This window comes from Phaenicophaeus curvirostris, chromosome 6 (genome assembly GCF_032191515.1).
Source record: "Phaenicophaeus curvirostris isolate KB17595 chromosome 6, BPBGC_Pcur_1.0, whole genome shotgun sequence".
Lineage (NCBI taxonomy): Eukaryota > Metazoa > Chordata > Aves > Cuculiformes > Cuculidae > Phaenicophaeus > Phaenicophaeus curvirostris.
This window is the reverse complement of record NC_091397.1, coordinates 9131398-9150449: the sequence shown is the minus strand read 5'-3', so window position 1 is coordinate 9150449 and position 19052 is coordinate 9131398. Positions and strand designations below refer to the sequence as shown.

At 39.1% G+C, this 19052-nt stretch overlaps 1 protein-coding gene across 4 annotated transcripts in view; it reads right to left on the bottom strand.

Moving 5' to 3' along the window:
• Positions 1-19052, bottom strand: part of RBM33 (RNA binding motif protein 33) — a 103951-nt gene that overhangs the window by 9989 nt on the left and 74910 nt on the right. For 2 of the 4 annotated variants that reach the window (XM_069859291.1, XM_069859293.1), the window contains exons 16-17: positions 10816-11025; positions 9174-9362 (exon numbers count right to left, since the gene is read on the bottom strand). In XM_069859291.1, coding sequence (XP_069715392.1) covers positions 9174-9362; positions 10816-11025 — 399 coding nt within the window. The remainder of the gene's footprint in view (positions 1-9173; positions 9363-10815; positions 11026-19052) is intronic. The other 2 variants (XM_069859292.1, XM_069859294.1) reach the window with 2 other exon arrangements.

Sequence of the window (19052 nt, the reverse complement as noted above, 5' to 3'; positions counted from 1 at the left end):
GATTGTGCACCAGCCCACAGCATCTTGTCTGTGAAGCAATTTTTACTTAACAACACCACTGCCCTTGAGCACCCACCCTGTTTGCCAGACCTGGCTCCTTCTTCCCAAAGATCAAGTTGGTGCTCAAAGGAAAGGGTTTTTTGTTGGCAAAAGACATGAAAGCAAAAACAATGGAGATCCTCAACAGCCTTTCAGAAAACAATGTGCAGAATTGCTTTCACCATTGGCAGCTGTGTGTCAGCTCAGAAGGGAACTGTTTTAAAGGCAATCATTGCTGATTTTCTTGAAAAGAGTCACAGGCATGGTCTCCGGGATTTTTGTGTTGGACCTCATCCACCTTATTTAGGTATAAGTAAAGTTTTTGTTTTGTTTTAACAAGGAATAAATAAGGCAATTAGTAAGCTAAATTACTTGGATGATAAAAACACCATAGCCTCAAATAAGGTAGCTTGAAACACCATAAATCTTTGCTGTCACACATTTTTAATATCTCAAAATGAATCATGATCTACACTGTGTTTTCAAACAAATCCTCATTTAACATAACTTGCGAATATGAACATGACTCATCCTGCTGACAAAGATACCTTGAAAATCTATGTTCTGATTTTGGGACAATATCTGCTTATTTGCATTACTATTCAAATCTTCAATTTTATGCTTGACAACATTGATTGTCAGGCACAGAACAAGTAAGTACAATTTTGCCAGAGTGTGTAGGTCCTGAGCTGCTGCTATCCACCCTGAGCAGATGGGTTATCGGCTGGGAATACAAACTAGTGTTCCATTTCAGTGGAAACCTGAAGGAAAATAACTGCATGCTCATCCTACTGGATTATTTCCATCTTCTTGAATTCAGGATGATATGCAGTTTAGAACTGATGGTGCATTTATATGATGTTAACAGTGACAGCCTGAAGAAAACATTTCTCTTTGTAACCTGTGGAGTTTTATAAAATAATTCCTTGAACAACATTTTGAGCTAAAAGATTTACTTCACCAGCTTCTGATTTCTTTAATTCCAAATACATCTGCTAGAAAAATACATGCAAAATTAATTAATTCTGCATATCTTAATGATGCTACCTCATTAGTTCAGTAGCCTTAATTTATTCAACTTTTTTGAATAATTTGGCAGCCATTATTTTCAGTGCTAAAATGTCATATTTCCAGCATCCATATGACTCTCAGGATATCCTAAGCACTCACACATTCATTACACAGTGATCTTGAAATAACCTCTCAAAAAGCTGTTATTTTTAATCATGCTCTTTCACCAGACTATTCACTGTATTAGCCAATTTACTTGTAAAAAATGCTCAAATAACTTTCCAGAATTATTAGTAACATTGTCTATGATGCTTCATTAATGTATAAACTCATACATGTGCAAGAATTTATTGTTTATTTTTGAAGTAAAGCCTAAAGTACTGCATTAGCTATTGCAGAGCTTGCAGATACTCACCTATAATATTTTCAGTATTATTTTTGTTTCCCTACAGTATATCTAGCTTGTATTTCCAACATAATGCTGTACATTAGAATAGTTTGAAAATGTTGTGTTTTCTTTTCACGCTGCCTAACTACGTCTGGAGAAGATTTCATAACAATGACATATAGGTTTCACTGAACAAAAGCTCTTCTTGCATGATTCTCTATATAAATCAACTAATCTAGTATTTGTACATTTTTATCTATCAGCCTCATTCACTTTTGAAGTTCATGATATTTATTTGAAATTACATGTTCAGAGATGAGGGTTGGGGTTTTTTTTTAGTTAATATTTAGTATCATGACCAGAAGCTACATGATTTTAAAGGAAGTTTTTAAGTCTTATTTTTGGAATACCAAATCTCTGGCTGCTAAAATTTCCATGAGAAGCAGAAATTATGCATGTCTCCTACAAATCACCATAAAAGAAGCCTACTGCAAGTCTTTACCAAATTATCAGTCCTTTGTGAGACGTGCTAGCCCTCCCGCGACATCATACTTCCAAAAATGCCCCAGGGATTGCTAATAGGGGACCATGCCAGTGACCTGTTCCAGGTTCCACTCCTTAACAGCTACTGCTACTGCTGATACCTGAGTGCCAGAACACAAATGTCTGGCATACTGTTTGTATGGGTTTTTTTCCTTACAAAATCCAGATGATTTCTGGTTTGTACTCTAAGGCTTGAGCCATATCCTGCTAAACAGATAACTGTTACTTAGAGACAGACACATTCAAATCGGTATTAAATACTTTTCTCCATAATGTTCATATATAATGAATACGACAGATTAGCAGCATTTCTGAAAAAAATGATTCAGTGTGTTGGTTTTAGACTTGAGGCATTAAAAAAGAAAGCTAAGAGCATCAGACAGATCATAATAGAGCACTAATTACAGTTATGCTCCCATTTTCAAAGAATACATAATACTGAAGTAATCCTCAGTCTTATGATCTTTGTTAGGATGATAAAAATATGAGTCTCTTTCCCAAAGTATGTCTCCTTAGGAATTTCATCTGAATTTAGTAGTATTCTGCTACGTCCTGATTCTGAAAGGTTAGTTTGGGGAAACAGGGAATGACTGGCCCCACAGCACTGCCTCTGAAGATGGGCTGGTTCTACTGAGCATCACTTGACTTCCCATTTAATACTGGGACACATTTCCTCCACAGGAGATTCCCTGTCGCCGTGCTGCACTCCACTAGAATCTCCTTCTATATGAATTCCTAAACTGAAATATCACAATCCTTCCAAACTTCACAGCTCTGAGAAAACAACTTCATTCACATCTCTTTAAGTTGATCTAGTCAGACATTCACCAGAGGATGAAAACCTCTTCCCAGATCCACTCAGGTGTAAAGGATTGACAATACACACAATAACTTCCAGGGGATTTCAAATGACTGGTTACTTTATGGATTCAGGCATATAGATCTACCATACAGCATTTTCTGAGATCAACCTGAGATCATAGGTATTCTGGGCGTGTTCCCATTTGACTCCGGAGAAGACATTACATTCTGATACGTTTCCAGCATTAAAAATAAAATAAAAACTGGTTTAGGCCAAGGAGAAGTATTTTGCATGGAAAGGATTTAGGTTGCATAGAGCTCATACTCATCTTGATTACCTGCTTTTTCTGCTTCCTTAGTCACTGACAGGGGAAGATGCAGATCTTGTGTTGAAAAGAAAATGCAACAAGCAACCAACCAATATTTCATGACCACTGTGTGTTTGCCTGTTTTAAAACATACTATCTAATTCAAGAATAACAATAAAAAAAAATCCAACATCTGCAGCTCTGGCTTTTTCTGCAGCTGAAGTACTACCAGTGAAGAAATCATTAATATCATAAAAGGGTCATTCCTCTGCAGACATTTATTCAGGCCTGCAGACCTACACTGCCCTCAAATTTCTTCTTTATACACACTCTGTAATTAAATCTACATCTTCACAATATCAGTGAAAATTATGTTGATATAGCCTGTATGATAATAGCAGCACAATTATCTCTAGTTAAGCTTCACTGCAAAACAAAGAGCCGTGAGACAAGCAGCAGGACATCCATGAGTAGAAAGCAAGAGATTTCTTGCAGAAAGCAAACATCTTTGCCACCAAAACTCACAAAGGTTACACAGAGAGAAAGAAGTTAAAAGGGAGATAACAGCATCGTGAGATGGAAACCAAGCAGGCAGGAGTGAGACTGGAGCAAGCACTCATTTCAATTATAGGAGACACATGGGAAATAAAAGTTTCCTCCCTTACTTAATTTCTTTCACTGAAGCAAATGGACTACCTAATAGACTGTACATTCAGTTCATTGGTGAGTATGGGATTAGGGGCAGCAGTCCTGTATTAAGGTGCTAAAACAAGGTTTATGCAAAAAGAAAGTATAAACTTTCCTAATAACATCATCTCAGCATGTGATCCAACCTGCTCGGCAACAAGTCAAATAGCAGCACAGCAGGCATTTTCTAAAAAGAAAGATCAGAGTCAATTTGTTCTTCACCCCAATCAATAAATGCAGCCAGATTTTTATTATTTTCACAGTCTCCTGACACCTGAAGCATCTTCCCTAGGAGTGACACTTCCTAGCCACTTCCAACAGGCATAGAGGCTGGGACAGAATGTATTTGTTTTATACTCAGCTGTGGCAACTGATCTTTTCCACCTTCTGTTCCTCCTTCCTGTTTTTTTGCCACCTTTGACTTCCTACTATCCACCTTTAAAAGTGCTCATTTTTCCATCTCCATAAGCATGAAGAGAAGAACAGATCATCTTCTGTCATTGAGATGGGGACCTCAAGCCCACATAGTGCTCTACATCAGGGCTGAGATAGACAGGCTCATTATGGAGCTGCTCTTCTCTTCCCTGAGCCCCAAAGGATGGAACAGCGATGCCCAAATCTTCTCCCACAGTCAATGCAGCTGGCAAAAGCTCTTGGCTTAAAATGTTTTAACACAGAAGATCGTATGGGTCACCATGACAGACCTGCATGCCTTGTGTACCCTGTCACACAGAGAACTGCCCTGCTGATCCTGGAGAAGCACTCACATTCTGGGCATGCTCATCCAGGTGTGCTTGTCAGCTCCACCGATAAGCCTTTAAGCTAAAAATAAACTCATTGATTTTGACTGCAGTGTCAGCGCAGATAGTTGTCTTTACCCTAAATGAGCACTAGGTAGCACTAACACTCCAAGAAAGGGAAGAGAAGCCCATCAACAAGGCAATTGTTTTTCCCCTCTGAAACCAGAAAAGAAATGATTACACTATCAGAGCAAAACTCGTATTTGTAAAACTATGCAAAATACAGCTACGGTCGCAGCATTCTCATCACCTCTGATATACATCAGCCAAGTTTTCTGTTTGTTTTTTTTTTATTCATTTCACCATTATTGAGATTTTGCACTGATGTTTGCTGTTTGCCACTATGTGATGTAAGAAAATATGATTAAAGATGACAACGCAACACCTCCACAGAACTATCACTCAGTACTCTAATTATCTTGAGATCTAGCAAATTATTTCCTCTACCCGCCACCATACTAAAAAAACATATATAAAAAGAATCTGAAGATGGAAATGCCTAGGCTGAACACAAGCCTCTTTGGACAGTATAAATATTGAACTCTGATTCAAGGGCACCAAAAAAACCACACTGGGTTTTTCATGACCTTTGCAACTTATTAGTAATCTACCTTAGCAAGTGGTTCTGGATGGATGTGTACTGAATGTCACTGTTCTTGTGCGGGCCCCAGGAGGCTCTATTTTGGTGCTGCGTTCAGAAATCTTCTGTACTTTCCAACACTTTGTAATGCATAAATTTATTTACAGTATGCAATTATTTTAGACTCAGCACTCAGATTTTACTGCAGGTACATTATTTGTATCTGAAAGCTCATCCTCTCCAGAAAGGATCTGACAGCAAATTGTACCTTCAAAGGAATTAATTTGCCTGCTAATTTAATCATGTTTGAGTTGTAAAATGCAGCTATAACTAAGTAGCTGTTCCTGGAGCCCCTAAGATTTTCTCCTATTCCATGTGTTAAGAATTTTAATGGTATTTTTTTCTCCCATGTTAATAACAGAGCAGCTTTAATGAAGCAGAGATGAGAATGAAAGAGTCTTCAGTGATTAGGCAATAGATGGTATTTCAAAGCTCATATACAGGAAAAGATAATTTTCTCAATTTCTAGGGTATGGAAGTGAAGAAATGGTAAATTTCCAACTGTAAGTCTCCTTTATCATCTCTTATGCATGCCTAGCTATAGGATGGAGAAGAAACTGAGGGAAGACCTCCTTACTCTCTACAACTACCTGAAATGAGGTTACGGTGAGATGGGTGTTAGTGTCTTCTCCCAGGTAGCAAGTGACAGGACTCAAGTTGTGTCAGGAGAGGTTTAGATTGGATATTAGGAAAAAAGTCTTTACTGAAAGAGTGGCCAAGCATTGGAACAGGCTGCTCAGGGAAGTGGTGCAGTCACCATCCCTGGAGGGGTTCAAAAAATGTGTAGATGTGGCACTTTGGGACATGGTTTAGTAGACACCGTGGTGTTGGGATGACAGTTGGGACTTGATGACCTTAGAGGTCTTTTCCAACCTTAATGATTCTATGACCAAATCATGACTCTCAGAACTATGATCCCAACACAAGCTGGTGGCAAAGGCACTGAACATTGTTTACAACGTCCTTTACCAAGATTTGTGCAAAGTATCTCTATCTTGGTAATGATACTGACATGGAAAAGCTAAAAATCCAACCCTTTTGTATTCAGAAAAGCAAAGTAATTCCTATCCACCCCATTGATAAGCTATAGACTTTTTGCATAAACATGTCAAAACTTTCTGTTATGCTAGTGAAGATCCTTCTGAGAAAACACATGTAGGATAAGCACATTGCAACAAAATCAGGAGCAAAACTATGTTTGAAAATAGGGGCTGGTGCAGGATCAATTGCTCTAAAGATGCAACAGTCTGGAAGGTGCCAACGGAGCAGAAGTCCTGTATCAGGTGGGACAAGTGCTTGTGATCTATTCTTGCTGTCAAAGAGCAGAGAGATCACTGGGAAGTTCTCTCTTCCCCTTCTCTGGGAGCTATGCCTCAGTGTGGCTATTCCCACGTTCACAGCAGCAGAACCTGATACACAGGAAGCAATACTCACATTTACCAGCTGTGTTTGCATGCCACTTTGAAGCAAGATGTTGCTTACCATTCTAAGTGTATGTCCTACAGTTTAGGAATCTTTAACCAGGGATTTGGGTGTCAGATAACAGGCACATGTCATTTCAAGGCAGGCAAAACTTCTGATTCCGATTTGAAATTTCTTATACAATTATGAAAAATAAGCATGAATTTGACACAAATCCTTTACGCTCCCATGATAAACAAAATTAACGAAACTGATGTCTCGGAGTTCAACTCATTAAGGGCAGCTTTGCTGAATACAGTCAACAGCTAAAGACAAGATATGCTACATCTTTATGAAATCAGCTACAACTGACTCACCTTCCCCTCCTCTGTCTCTTGAACTCCGCATTAACCAGCTAAAAACCTGTGGACTGAAAAAGCAGCTGGAATTCGTCACCTTGCTGTTTCCTCTCAATAGCCATCTCCCCAAACCCTTCCTATTTCAGTTCATCAAGCTGCAACATTTCATTTTACAGGATGAGAGCTCTGCTGTACCCAGGATCTCTTTGCTCTGCCCACAGCCAAGACCTGTCCTTGCCTCTCAGTTCTTGTCCTCGTGCATGAAACTCCTGAAATCCACCTGGCAAGGAACACTTCCACTCACTACTACTTGGCTCTCTTCATTGGCTCACTTCTATACTCCTCATTGCAAATCACTTAAATGAAATGCATTTTCAAGGAAGAATGAGGAAATAATCACAGAATCATAGAATCACCAGGTTGGAAAAGATCTCTTGGATCATGAAGTTCAACCATAATTAAGTAACCCTTCACTATCGGAGTCTCTTGACCATTTCCAGTTGCAGGGGAATTTGTACAGCACTCAGCATAAGCATTAGTAAAAACACCCCAACCCAACAAAAAAGAGCTAAATATTGCATACAGTGGTCCCAGCATCACATTCTTCCTATAACAGGATCACTTCTCCCCTGCATATTTCACTATCCACACTTGTGAAACACCATTCAATCTCAAACAAGCCAGGAAATTTCTAGTGTTCTACCAGACAGGCTTGAAATTCAGGTGCAGAATTAGCACAAAAGCCTTCTGCATCATTAGCTAAATTCAAGCATCTCTTTCAAGTGCTACTTCTAGACCCCCTGATAAAATGAAAATAGATGATGATTCAGAAATGATAATTTCAAAAGGTACAGCTATTGACTGCTGCTGCAAGAATACAAATTCTCTAGGGCACAAGGATATAACAAATTGCATTGGAAAATTCATTATCCATTTTTTCCTTATAAGCACACCCTTCTAAATTTGTCTGTGGCACTGAATTGAAAGACTGGAGTTTGGAGTCTGCTATGAAACAGCAAGTACTGATTTAGGACATTCTCAATAACTTCTCTCAATTGTCAGTATTTCCTAGCAGGGTTTCTACTTATCTCCTAATATTCTCAATGCAAGATTTAGCAAGTAAATGCTGAATAAATGTGCTTTGAAACTGTATGAATAATTTCCTAAAATACTACAAAACATGAAGGAGGAAAGTATTTTCTGAGAGTATTTACGCTTTCACAAACAAATTAAACCTCTTTGAATTGACAACGTAAATTATTCAGCATTATTCCATTCACTACATTGGGAAGGAGTGAGGCAAAGTGCACATCTTTAGGAGAGCAGCGTGTTTTGCAACAGAGACATGGTCCCACTCATAAACAGGTCCCACAGAACAGCTCAAATTCACGCATTCCATTTGTCTAAAAATGTTGATCCGGTCAAAAGGAGCAGCCAAAATTGGAAAAAAAAAGACTCAAGGAAAAAATTTTTCCTCATCTGTACGTTTAATTATTAATTGATATTTTCAGACATACTAACAGTGAGTCAGCCAGGGCCTCCTAAGACCTTCAGTGCTTTGAGAACCTCAGTTCCAGGAGACAATTTACAAACAAGCTTCACAGAAGTTCTACCAGTGCCTGTCATAACCTTACTCACAAGGCCCCTCCTAAAGAGGACCTTCCTGAAAAAAAAAAAAAAAAAGTAAAATCCTTCAAAGGAGTCCGTGCTTTCATCTGAAAAAGTAAATGGTGCTACACAGTACAAAACCCCCACTGGGCAGTGGTCATTAAGTGCTGTTGCCCCAGGACTGCAATGACAGGAGTCAAAAAAGAGGGAGGTGCAAGTCAACAATAAAAAGAAGGACAACAACCAAAAATATATTTGCTTTCATATGATCATTTGGCTTCAACAACCTCAAAGAAGGTATAAGTTTGTATTGTCTAAGAAAATCATTAATGGAGATAGTGCAGCAGCTCCAAAATGAAGGAGACTTTTGCAGCAGGAATGTGACGGTTAGCAAAATCCTACCACACCTCCCATGCCGCAATATCATCACATGCTTGTCTTTGCTACCAGGTGTAGTGTGTGTGGGTGGGGGTGCCTTCAAACATAAATTACCAATAAACACACATTGTAGTTAGTGTCAGGGAATTACTTGAGCTTTCTGGAATGAAAGCCTTTTGACACAAAAATGATAAACCGAGGTTGACCTACCTGAATGGGTCCCACTGACATCAGCAGGTTTTTCAGTTGGACATCAGTAGTTGATGAAGAAAGCCCTTCAACTGACACAATACAGGGCTGAGGTTTGCACTCCACCACTCGCAGGTTCTGTTTATTTGGCATCAAGCGTCCTCGGCCCATCTGGCCTGCTACTCCTCTGCCTCTGCCGTGCATAATGACCTGCCAACAACAAAAGTAACAGTATTTTGATTTACTTACCTAGTGTTTCTGCTCACTGCATTTGATGGACAATATAAAAGTTGGCAATTTACTTAAAGACTTGAATAAAGCACGTGTTGATTTAAAACAGCTTGTTGCTGTTCAATGATATGAAAGGCCACTTATTAACATATTCATCCACTGCTTATACAAACCTCTTTTAGAAGGATAGTGAGTTATCTACGATATACTGAGTTGTATACATTGCACTGAGGCTAAAAGCCTCAGGTTTGGCATAGATCAACCAAGCAGTAGAGGGTCGGTCTCCGACCAAAGTACACAACCTAGCTTTCAATACCGATCACATTAGCAGCATGTATTCAGCTGCCATATTTAGAATCTGGCCAAAAAGAGCAACCAACAATCCCTTCTCCTGTTTCTCTTCTCAACCCACACAGGTAAATTAAATGTACATCAGCAAACTGCTTCAAGCACCTCGGGTCTCTATTTTGCTGCCAATTCTTGGTCTGTTATCAGGACTGATTACTCATATATGTTTAACAACATTAAAACAAGTTTTTTGAAAGTTCCTTTTCTCCAAATCCTGTAGGATCTGACCTGACAGTATCCTCTGCAGCAGGAAATGTGTGGATTTAATACTTGTAAATTAAAAATTGAGCAGCTGGAGAGAGGAAAAATAACATTGAAACAGAGTAACAAACATTAAACAGAGTTAACAAAACACTGAGTTAACACTTAACGTGGAGTTAGCACTCAACATGGTTTCTTGATTCCTACTTGGAAAGCCTATGGAGGGTAATGATTTTTTCACACCCCTCCACATCAGAAAGGAAACTTTATCCTCAAGAGGAAGATTAAAGCCAACAGTTCAAAATGAAAAAATGACTTCGAAGCAAAAATACCAGCTATTTTCAGGGAGTGTGGCAGTTATGGAATGCAGAGAAGGCACATGCCAGTGCCACCCAAACCCTCTCCCTGCCACCCCCCCACTGCACAATCAGTGCAAAAATCAACTTACAAGATCATCAACTGTTTTTGAGCAATACCAATTTGAGAATCGACCAAAGAGCATCCTGAAACAGCCAGCGAGCTCTCCTACATATGCAGGAAACAGTGGGAATAAAAGCTTAAGACAAACTTCAGAAAAACTCATGGTTTTAAAGCCAGAAAGCACACTGGATACCATCTCCTACAGGGCTATCTTGGGATGCACGCATTTTCCTCAGGGAGTACTGTGCTGGCCAGGAAGTCAGCATATGAAACGACCTGCAGGCAACTCCAGTCTGTGCTGGGTACAAACAGATCTCTCTAGATTAAAAGCTTCATATGCAATTACGCATCTCATGGGTCATGCAGCCCTGTGCTAGCAGTTGACATATAGAATCCTAGTTATTAACAGAGCAACACAGCTAGACAGTAAAACTTCTAGCAGCGATACACATCTAAAAATCACCTTTTTAGGTTGATGGAATCCCTGGATGTTTTTGACTCTTTGAGGAGCTGGTGAATGGATCTGTCCCTGCTGCTGCTGTTGGTGCTGCTGCTGTTGCATTGCCTTTGTCAATGTGACCTTCCGCACTGGCTGCTGTTTCGGCTCCGGGGGTTGTTGAGGCCGCTGGGGCTGGCCCTCTGGGTGAAAAAAGCCAGCATCCTCTCCCCCCTGCTGAAATCAACAACACAACAGGCGGCTCAATGTCCAGGCACTGCAACCCTCACCCTGATCAACCTTCTGCCAAATCCAGCTCATTCAGCGCACAGAGAACGCCCAGCAGTTTGCTTGCTAAAGCAAACCAGCACCGTGGCAGGCGCATGCAAAGGCTCAGCCTGGAGGTTATGCATCAGCCTCAAATAAACCCAGAGAATCTGAAGTAGTTTGCTTTGTTCAGACTTTACTATAATTACAACGTTCAATAATGTCTTTTCATATACAAAGCAGAAAGGTGTTTTCACTTCTATTTGCAAATCGTTCTTCCTTCCAGGGTTACATGTCAACTATAGCGTGTGGGTTTTGGGGCTTGTTCAGTTTTGTTTTGTTTTAAAAAGAGACATACACATTGCAGAAGGAAAAACAAAGATTGTGAAGGCTGAAAGAACCAGGCAAATACTCTGCTCATCTGTAACAGTCCAACCTCTCTTTAGTTAAAAACTGACATTTATCTCGCAGTGCATATTTATCCTGCCAACTTCTATAACAGCAGCCTTTTAAATACTCTCCTTCCTCACACACTGTCCATACCTGGAACACTTCTTCCCGAAGGGATTTTGTTTGGTTGGTTTATAAAGCTCTAACTATAGAAATTTATAATCATAAGCACAACAAAAGACCACCTCAGTCCCTCCGTGATCCAATGTGGGTCTTTCCACTATGTCTCTCGGTGCAATCAAGCACAGTAAAAGCATAAGCTGAAAGCACTAAGGGAGAAATTATTTTCTTCCACTTCTCTATCCAAACATTTCAGTTTCTCCTGCAGATAGGTGATTCTTGAATTTGTGTCCCATTGGCCAGATCAGTCACTGAGAAGCATCTTGTGGAGCAAGACACCAGAGCCTGATGAAAGATCAGGTACTTTCCTGTCTATAAAGTGCACCATATTATTGCATGATTTCAACAGCAAGATCTGTGCCTTAAATGGGCTCTACTTTTTGAACCCAGCTACTAGCGAACATTATAGCTGCATGCTGAAGGCACCCTCAAAGCCCCTGATCCACCTCAGGTAACCCCTCAGAGGCTCTCAAACAGAAGGCAGCCAGAAAAAAAAAAAACAAATGGAAGCACCCTTATTTACATATGATTTTTCCCCTTCCTTAAATATTCACAAGTCAAAACTCCTTTTGCAATTGTAACATGTCATAAAACAGAGGGCTTCATACTAACTGGCATGTTTCTCGTGGTTAAGGAAACAAAATAAAAGGCTGCAGAAGGAACAGCTTTATAGTCTACGAGCAAGATTACATTGATTGAGAATATAAATCATTACATGTCTCTATAGGGATTACACAAAATCAAAAGAAACATCTACCGAGGACTGGCTACCAAGTCTCTTCATTATTATTTGAAGATAAATAGTCTGGTACAGGTGATCTAGGATAGTTTCGTCTCTGTAAGTTCACTAGTGCAGAACACATCCCTAAAGCAAGTTCTCTGTGTCATCAAATATAAATGCAGACAACAATTTCTCAAGAACTCAACTACTTCAATCCCAGAAAACTTAAAACCCAAACGAATCAGCTTCATCATGCCCCCTTGCACCGTCTCCAAAAGCATAATCTGTCACAGGGAAAATCTTGGAGCTCCTCCCACTTAAGGGCTTTCCTCCATACTGTTCAAGGCAAGAAAGCAAAAGAAAATTGCATCTAGTTTTTCCACTTCTAATGAAGTATGTTTTTCTTTGCTAAACTGAATGGTTCTGTGGCTTCACAGAAAAGTTTACTTATAAACCTTTGCGAGCAGTAACTGGTGGGCAATTATAAAGTTTTCCCTTCAGAGTCTCTCTCTTCAATTACTGCTCAAAACCATAAAAGCAAAAGCTCTCCTGAAAAATACAAACATGCACACAAACAAAACCTTAACAGAAAATCAGCACTAAATCCTCCTCATTTTAGTGTTCATTCTAGTACCAGCAGCACCAGAAGCCCTATGTCCCGATCAGATAATTTCTTTTATTAAACCCTAAAGCAGCTAGAAAATGATGAAACTAAAAGGAACAAAAAAAATTCTAGGAGGAATTTAAATGCAATAATTATGAGGTAAAATCTAATCTCTCCTGCCTGCAATGAAAAACCACCATAAATATTTGCAACCAGTTCTTTCCAAACTAAAAGGCAATCGCAGTACATAGGAACAGCATCTGAGAGTGAAGCCCTCAGGTACAAAACTCATTGAACACGTTCATTTCTGAAACTTCAAAAGCAAATTGTTATTTCTCATAAAAAGCTAGAATGGCCAATAATCACCCAATATTTAATTACCAAGCTCAATTATCACCAAATAAAACACACAACTATAACAGAGTCAAAGGCATAAGCACACAACATTGGTTTACATTCACAAAATATCTGATGGGATTTGTTCCCTGCTGGGGTCTCAAATGCCACCTTTGGGTTTCACTGCTAGCGTGATGCTCCTGTAAAACTCTGAAAAGGGAGAAACGCCTCCAGACTTTTTAATGAATTAATATATTTCAGATATAAGAAACCCCATACAAAACAAATTCCACAGGATAAGAAAAGGGGATGGAAAAAGATCTGTCTGCTCCTGCAGCAAGGAGGAAGAAAGGGCAACTAGATCCTAGCCCTTCTTTATCCTACTGTGCTGAACATCTACTGACAAAGGGGGGAAAGCAGAACCTGCAGCACCACTTCTCAAAAGAGATCCATGAGCAGCTTGGTGCTTAAGCATTAACTGCTCCCTGAAAGTCAGCAATATATTGTTTCCTGTTGCAGGCAGCCCTGGCTTCAACTAAAGACTAAATCCAGAGGTGCTTTTAAGAAAATGAAAACCAAACATGTCTCCTAGGTTCCTATGTGCCTAACAAATGGAACGACTAAGCCTCAGAAAACAAATTTTAGCACCAATTCCTTTTTTGCTTCTTGAAGACATGACAGTGCAAGGACAAGCACTATCCAAGCCAAACTGAACAACCTACGCAGTAATATTTAGTTGCAAATTAGACTCACGACCAGCATCCTTCAGACTTCCATGCAAGACAAACAGGGGCTTCTTCAGCCATGTCAATGAAGAACTAAAGCTAAACACCCACAAAAAAGTTTTAACATCTGGACCTAAAGCTATAAAACCTCAACATATTACTTACAGGTCACACACTCATATAAGAACATTAAAATTCTGGAGTAAACTATGTATGACTGTAAATATGTTGATTCCATATTTTCACTCACGAGGTATATGACAAGCCAGAACCCAGAAGGTAAAGCAAAACATAGAGCAAAGCTAAAGGCAAGCGAGTGAGCGAACTGAAGCTGTATTGCAGAAGCTACCCAAAACGATGTCTAAATCACAGACACTAAGTTGTTACCATCTTCCTACTTAAAATGTGTCAAGTTCTAGCTAATTTGAAATCAACATCTGCTTTTCCTAAAGACTCTGTATTGCTACTTTTGCAGTAGCTCACATCCCTTCCCTCTCCAACTTTAACCATGCAGCAACAAAAGGAAGGAAGTAAGTATTAAAATTTTAATTCTTCTCTTGTCAAAATACATTTTTACCTGACTTTCTATGCACTTTGGGACATACAGGGCCACACCAAGTTTTTCAGAGATGCATCTGTTCACTGTCACGGCCTGTGTGATGCAATTTGATGCACAAAGTGCTAAAACTAGGTAGGGTACTCAGTCCACCACTGACACCTAAGACTGACTGATAGAAGCTCTGATTCTATACTGCAATTATCCTCAAAAGTCCTCAGCAAAAATCTGAATTTCCATTCTTTGTCTTAAAATCAATAAAGAAAAAAATGTTTTTCAGTTATTGCCTACTGCTTAATTTCTATACTGCAAACCATTTTCACCTTTAAGATCTGTATTTCCAAGTTTTATAGGTCTACATTCCTGAATTCACATATAGCCAGGAAAGAGTTCTCTTGAACAAAACTTTACCATTACTTTATTAATTCTAAATGAAAATGTCTTTTTTTAAGTGGCAAAAGTTCTGTTCAAGGGAAAGTAGGAAAACTACCTTTAAAATCAAGTACTGCAAGACTGTTAGCAGTGCCAAAACAACAAGCTAATTTCAAATACTTCGTGTAGTTAAACAGAACTCCAAAGACTGAGGCAAAAGGATTTGATCTACATTATGAATGGTTTTCAAACTTCCACCATGAAAGAGTCTGCACAGTTTGATCCAAAACTGGACTAACACAAAAGAGAAATTATGCCCTTCAATGGCCATGACTTTTAGAACCAATTCCCCGATACTTATTTGAGGCTGTTTTTCAACAGTGAAACTCTCACAATACATACATATATAGAGTCAGTGTTGTGTTTTGAGAAACATAAAGACCATTCTGTCAAATATGTGATCATAAATTCGAAAAGCAGAATTTTATGAGGGACTGCTTGAATTCAGCAAGCTGAAGCTCTCTATCATAACCATTATGACAGTTTAACAATGAAGATGAAGTTTATTTGCCACCAGTATTTAGCTGGACAAATTTATTTATAACAAATGCTTTAAAACGTACTGATAAAAATGCCTATTGATACTGTCGGAGCTGCTTGCAATCTGACAGATCAAATCTTATTTTCATTCTTAAACCCCATGAAGGAATGGTATCACCAACTTGCATTCTGTAGTGAGCAAATTGATTAATCCCCCTCTATAGAAATCTCAATTCTTGATTACACCTATCAGACGTTAAGCAGCATTATTCTAGAGTGACAACACTTGACAAATTCCCAAACCATTTTCTCAGCCTTTGTGGCCCTGCTAGCTTGTATTAACCCTGATGAAAAATTAATTTTCCTTATCTTCCTCTAAACCCCAAAATCCAAATCCGCCAAACTGGCAACTCTTTCTGTAAAGGTATTATGAAAACCTCTAAAAGATTAATTGCATGTCTTCAGGTGACATTAAATTAATTTCTGTACTTGTGACAGACATTTGATACTCCGTACTGAGAGAACAGATAACATTGTCAGGATACACAGAAGGACAGTGGTGCAGTGTCCCAGGGCAGCCTCTTATGAATTCGCCTTTCGATAAGGCCATACTTCACTGTCATTGGCACTGTTAGTGATCTTGCAGCCCATAGACCTCACTGCACAGGTTTCTATTAACTACGACAATGCTGTGTCTATCCATGTAATCTTTATAAAGCTAATTCAAAATCACCCAGTAGTAAAGGGATGCGCATGCTGGATAAAGCACTTAAAAGGAAATAAACTCTGGTTGATTTGTGTAAAATAACCCAGAGAAGCAAAATATTTTCATCTGTTCTTAGACTCACTATAACTCAAATTCTCCATAGCAAGATGAAGGCTTAAATCTTGCAGGGAAATCTCAGTCCAAAAACATCTTGTAATTGATTTCCTTTAAGGAAGGAGAAACCCCTCATCTGTTACCAGTTTAAGTCAATATTTCTAGAAATGAGTACCTCTACAGTGTCCCAGTAATCAAGAATGGGAAAAAACCCATCCTTCAGGTTATTAAAATTCATCTTCAAGGACAAGAGAAATGACTATTCACCAGCTATATAGGTTTTAATATGTAAACTTGTATCTTACTGACACTGCAATTGACTATAGTAAGAGAAACATCAACACAGACAACTGTGATCCACATGTAACAGAACACCAGTAAAGCAAAACCCATGTAGAGCAAGAAATACTATCATCCGATATATGGGGTTTTTTCTCACTACAATTATCTGAAATATTTATTAATGGCAAAGCTCTAATAATTAGCTATTTCTCTGAACGTTTTACCACAGTGACATGGCCAACTGACAGACCTGGAAGGAAGCCTCATCAATTGCCAAACAACCCACAACCAGGTGACATGACCAGGCACTGTTTCTGAACAGCACAAGAGCTGTTTTCAATCTGTCAAATACCAATCAGAAACACCTGGAGACCTTTTTTTAAGACCTTCTAACACTTTTAAAAGTCTTTTTTCAAATTTAAGAATAGCAATACCTAAAAAACCCACTGCTCTCCAACCCGGCTAGAATATACTATCAATAGACAAATTCAGCATTAACAACTGGTTTAAGACTTACTAATGGTACTCAAGAGTACACAAAGAAACAAACCACATCAGACTACAGAAGTGGTGGGACAACCAAAGCATTCCCCGTTCATACCAGAACAAAAAGACACTTCCGGTGCTGGACAGTGAATTATAGATTATATTTCCCAGACTAAACCTTTTGCATAAGGCAAACTTACCTCAAACAAGATCACCAAGACTAAGCAATGAATAAATGAAATGCAGAAACAAGTTCCCTTCCCATAATAAAAAGACACTGCTAAGCTGTTTCAGTCAGCCATGATAAGATGACTATCTTCTGTGCCCAGTGGCATATGAAAAGTCAGGACAGCAATAAGAAAAATGTCTTGTATGAAAAGCAGCCAATTCCATTTAATCCCATCTACTAACAGAATTCTTACCTTAAGCATCTCCTCATCTGCCTGAGAGAACTAAGACATGGAGAAGGACTGGCCAAGATGTTAGGAGAATCCCGGCCTCACCTGTGCTACAGTGAAATTTCACCATGAGTTTCAAACACAGCTGATCAGCTGCCAAATCACCACTATGTGTTTTTCTAGTACAACCACCCACCCATTACGAAAAAAAAAATATTACGTTCTTTATCAAAGCTACAGCAAAATCAAAGTTCTGACTGGGTACATGCAATAGTCTCAGAAATACTTTCATTTTTATGTTGCTGTCAGGAAAATAGGTAATGTAGATGTCAATAAACATTTTTTTAAGCAAAGTTCAAAAACAAACGAAAAATTGCCAGCCTTTGAGATTTTGTTGTACAGGCAGTTTTAGTTAAGTACTGGACACACAGAGGAATTACCAAGAGAAAAGGCAATTCAAAACTTCTGAAGGCTCAAAGCTCCTCAAGGAGTACTTCCCAGACAGACGCTTTCTATGGCATAGAAAGTCAGTACTGGATATCAGACACCAATACAACTGGAGCTTCTCTTCTTGTGTCGCATCAAGTTTTTCTAGTTTACATTCCTCAATGCTTAAAAGAGCAAGTTCAACCTCTCTGGCGCATTGCCCCAAGCTATTTGTATAGTCTTGACATGGACAACCCACACCATTTCCCTTCTCAATCACTTACGGTGTCAGGATTCTCCCGACTCAGAGCCAGAACTCTGTCCTACAGGTCCTTTTGAAGTGGTCAAACCTGAAATACCATTTAACAAAGGCATTTGTGGCTTCTCAAAATATTAAGTTCAAATTGGACACATCTGCACGCTTCCTCCTCAAGTTAAGAGACTGCATTGAACTAATTTTCATTTGAACACTAGCTCTTTCTCCTTGTAATGTACTTCATTCAACAGTGCTACAGCTGTCTTTAGTTGTTGCACATTAGGAAAGTGGGCTACTAGACACTCTAACATCATGATATGAATATGAATTTTGCAGTGAAACACCACGGCATAAAAATCTCTCCTTTGAGACTTAAAAGGAGCAACAAGCAATACCAAATGCCGCGCTTGCAGGGTGTTCAGGAGGAAGCAGCGTTTCTTCAACATACAATTCAAAAGTCTCCTGGGGAAAAGGAGAAACATGTTCCGCAATCTACAATAGGAAATACTTTATTGTACCAAGATATCCACAGCAAAGTTTAAATTTATTTTAGGCAGACACTTCTTCCCCCTTTTAGGTATTTTATTACAAATGCATTCTAGTCTGGCTGTTACCTTAAGTCAGTCTAGTTGCTAAATCCACACATGACATATTTAATTTTCTTAGTAACTAAATATGCCCCAAACGATACAGCACAGCCTGCCTCACTACCCCCAAGTCATGAAATATTCTTTCTCTATAGGGAACACCCTCACTGATGTCTGAGAGGACAGGGTTTGTTGTTCCATGTTTCATGAAAGTACTATGCTCTTTTCATAGCTGGAATACCACAGGGCTCCCCGACCAACTTCTTTTGCCTGTTTTTTGGGGGGGGACAAGGCTAAGAGGGTGTTTGTTTTCTTTTG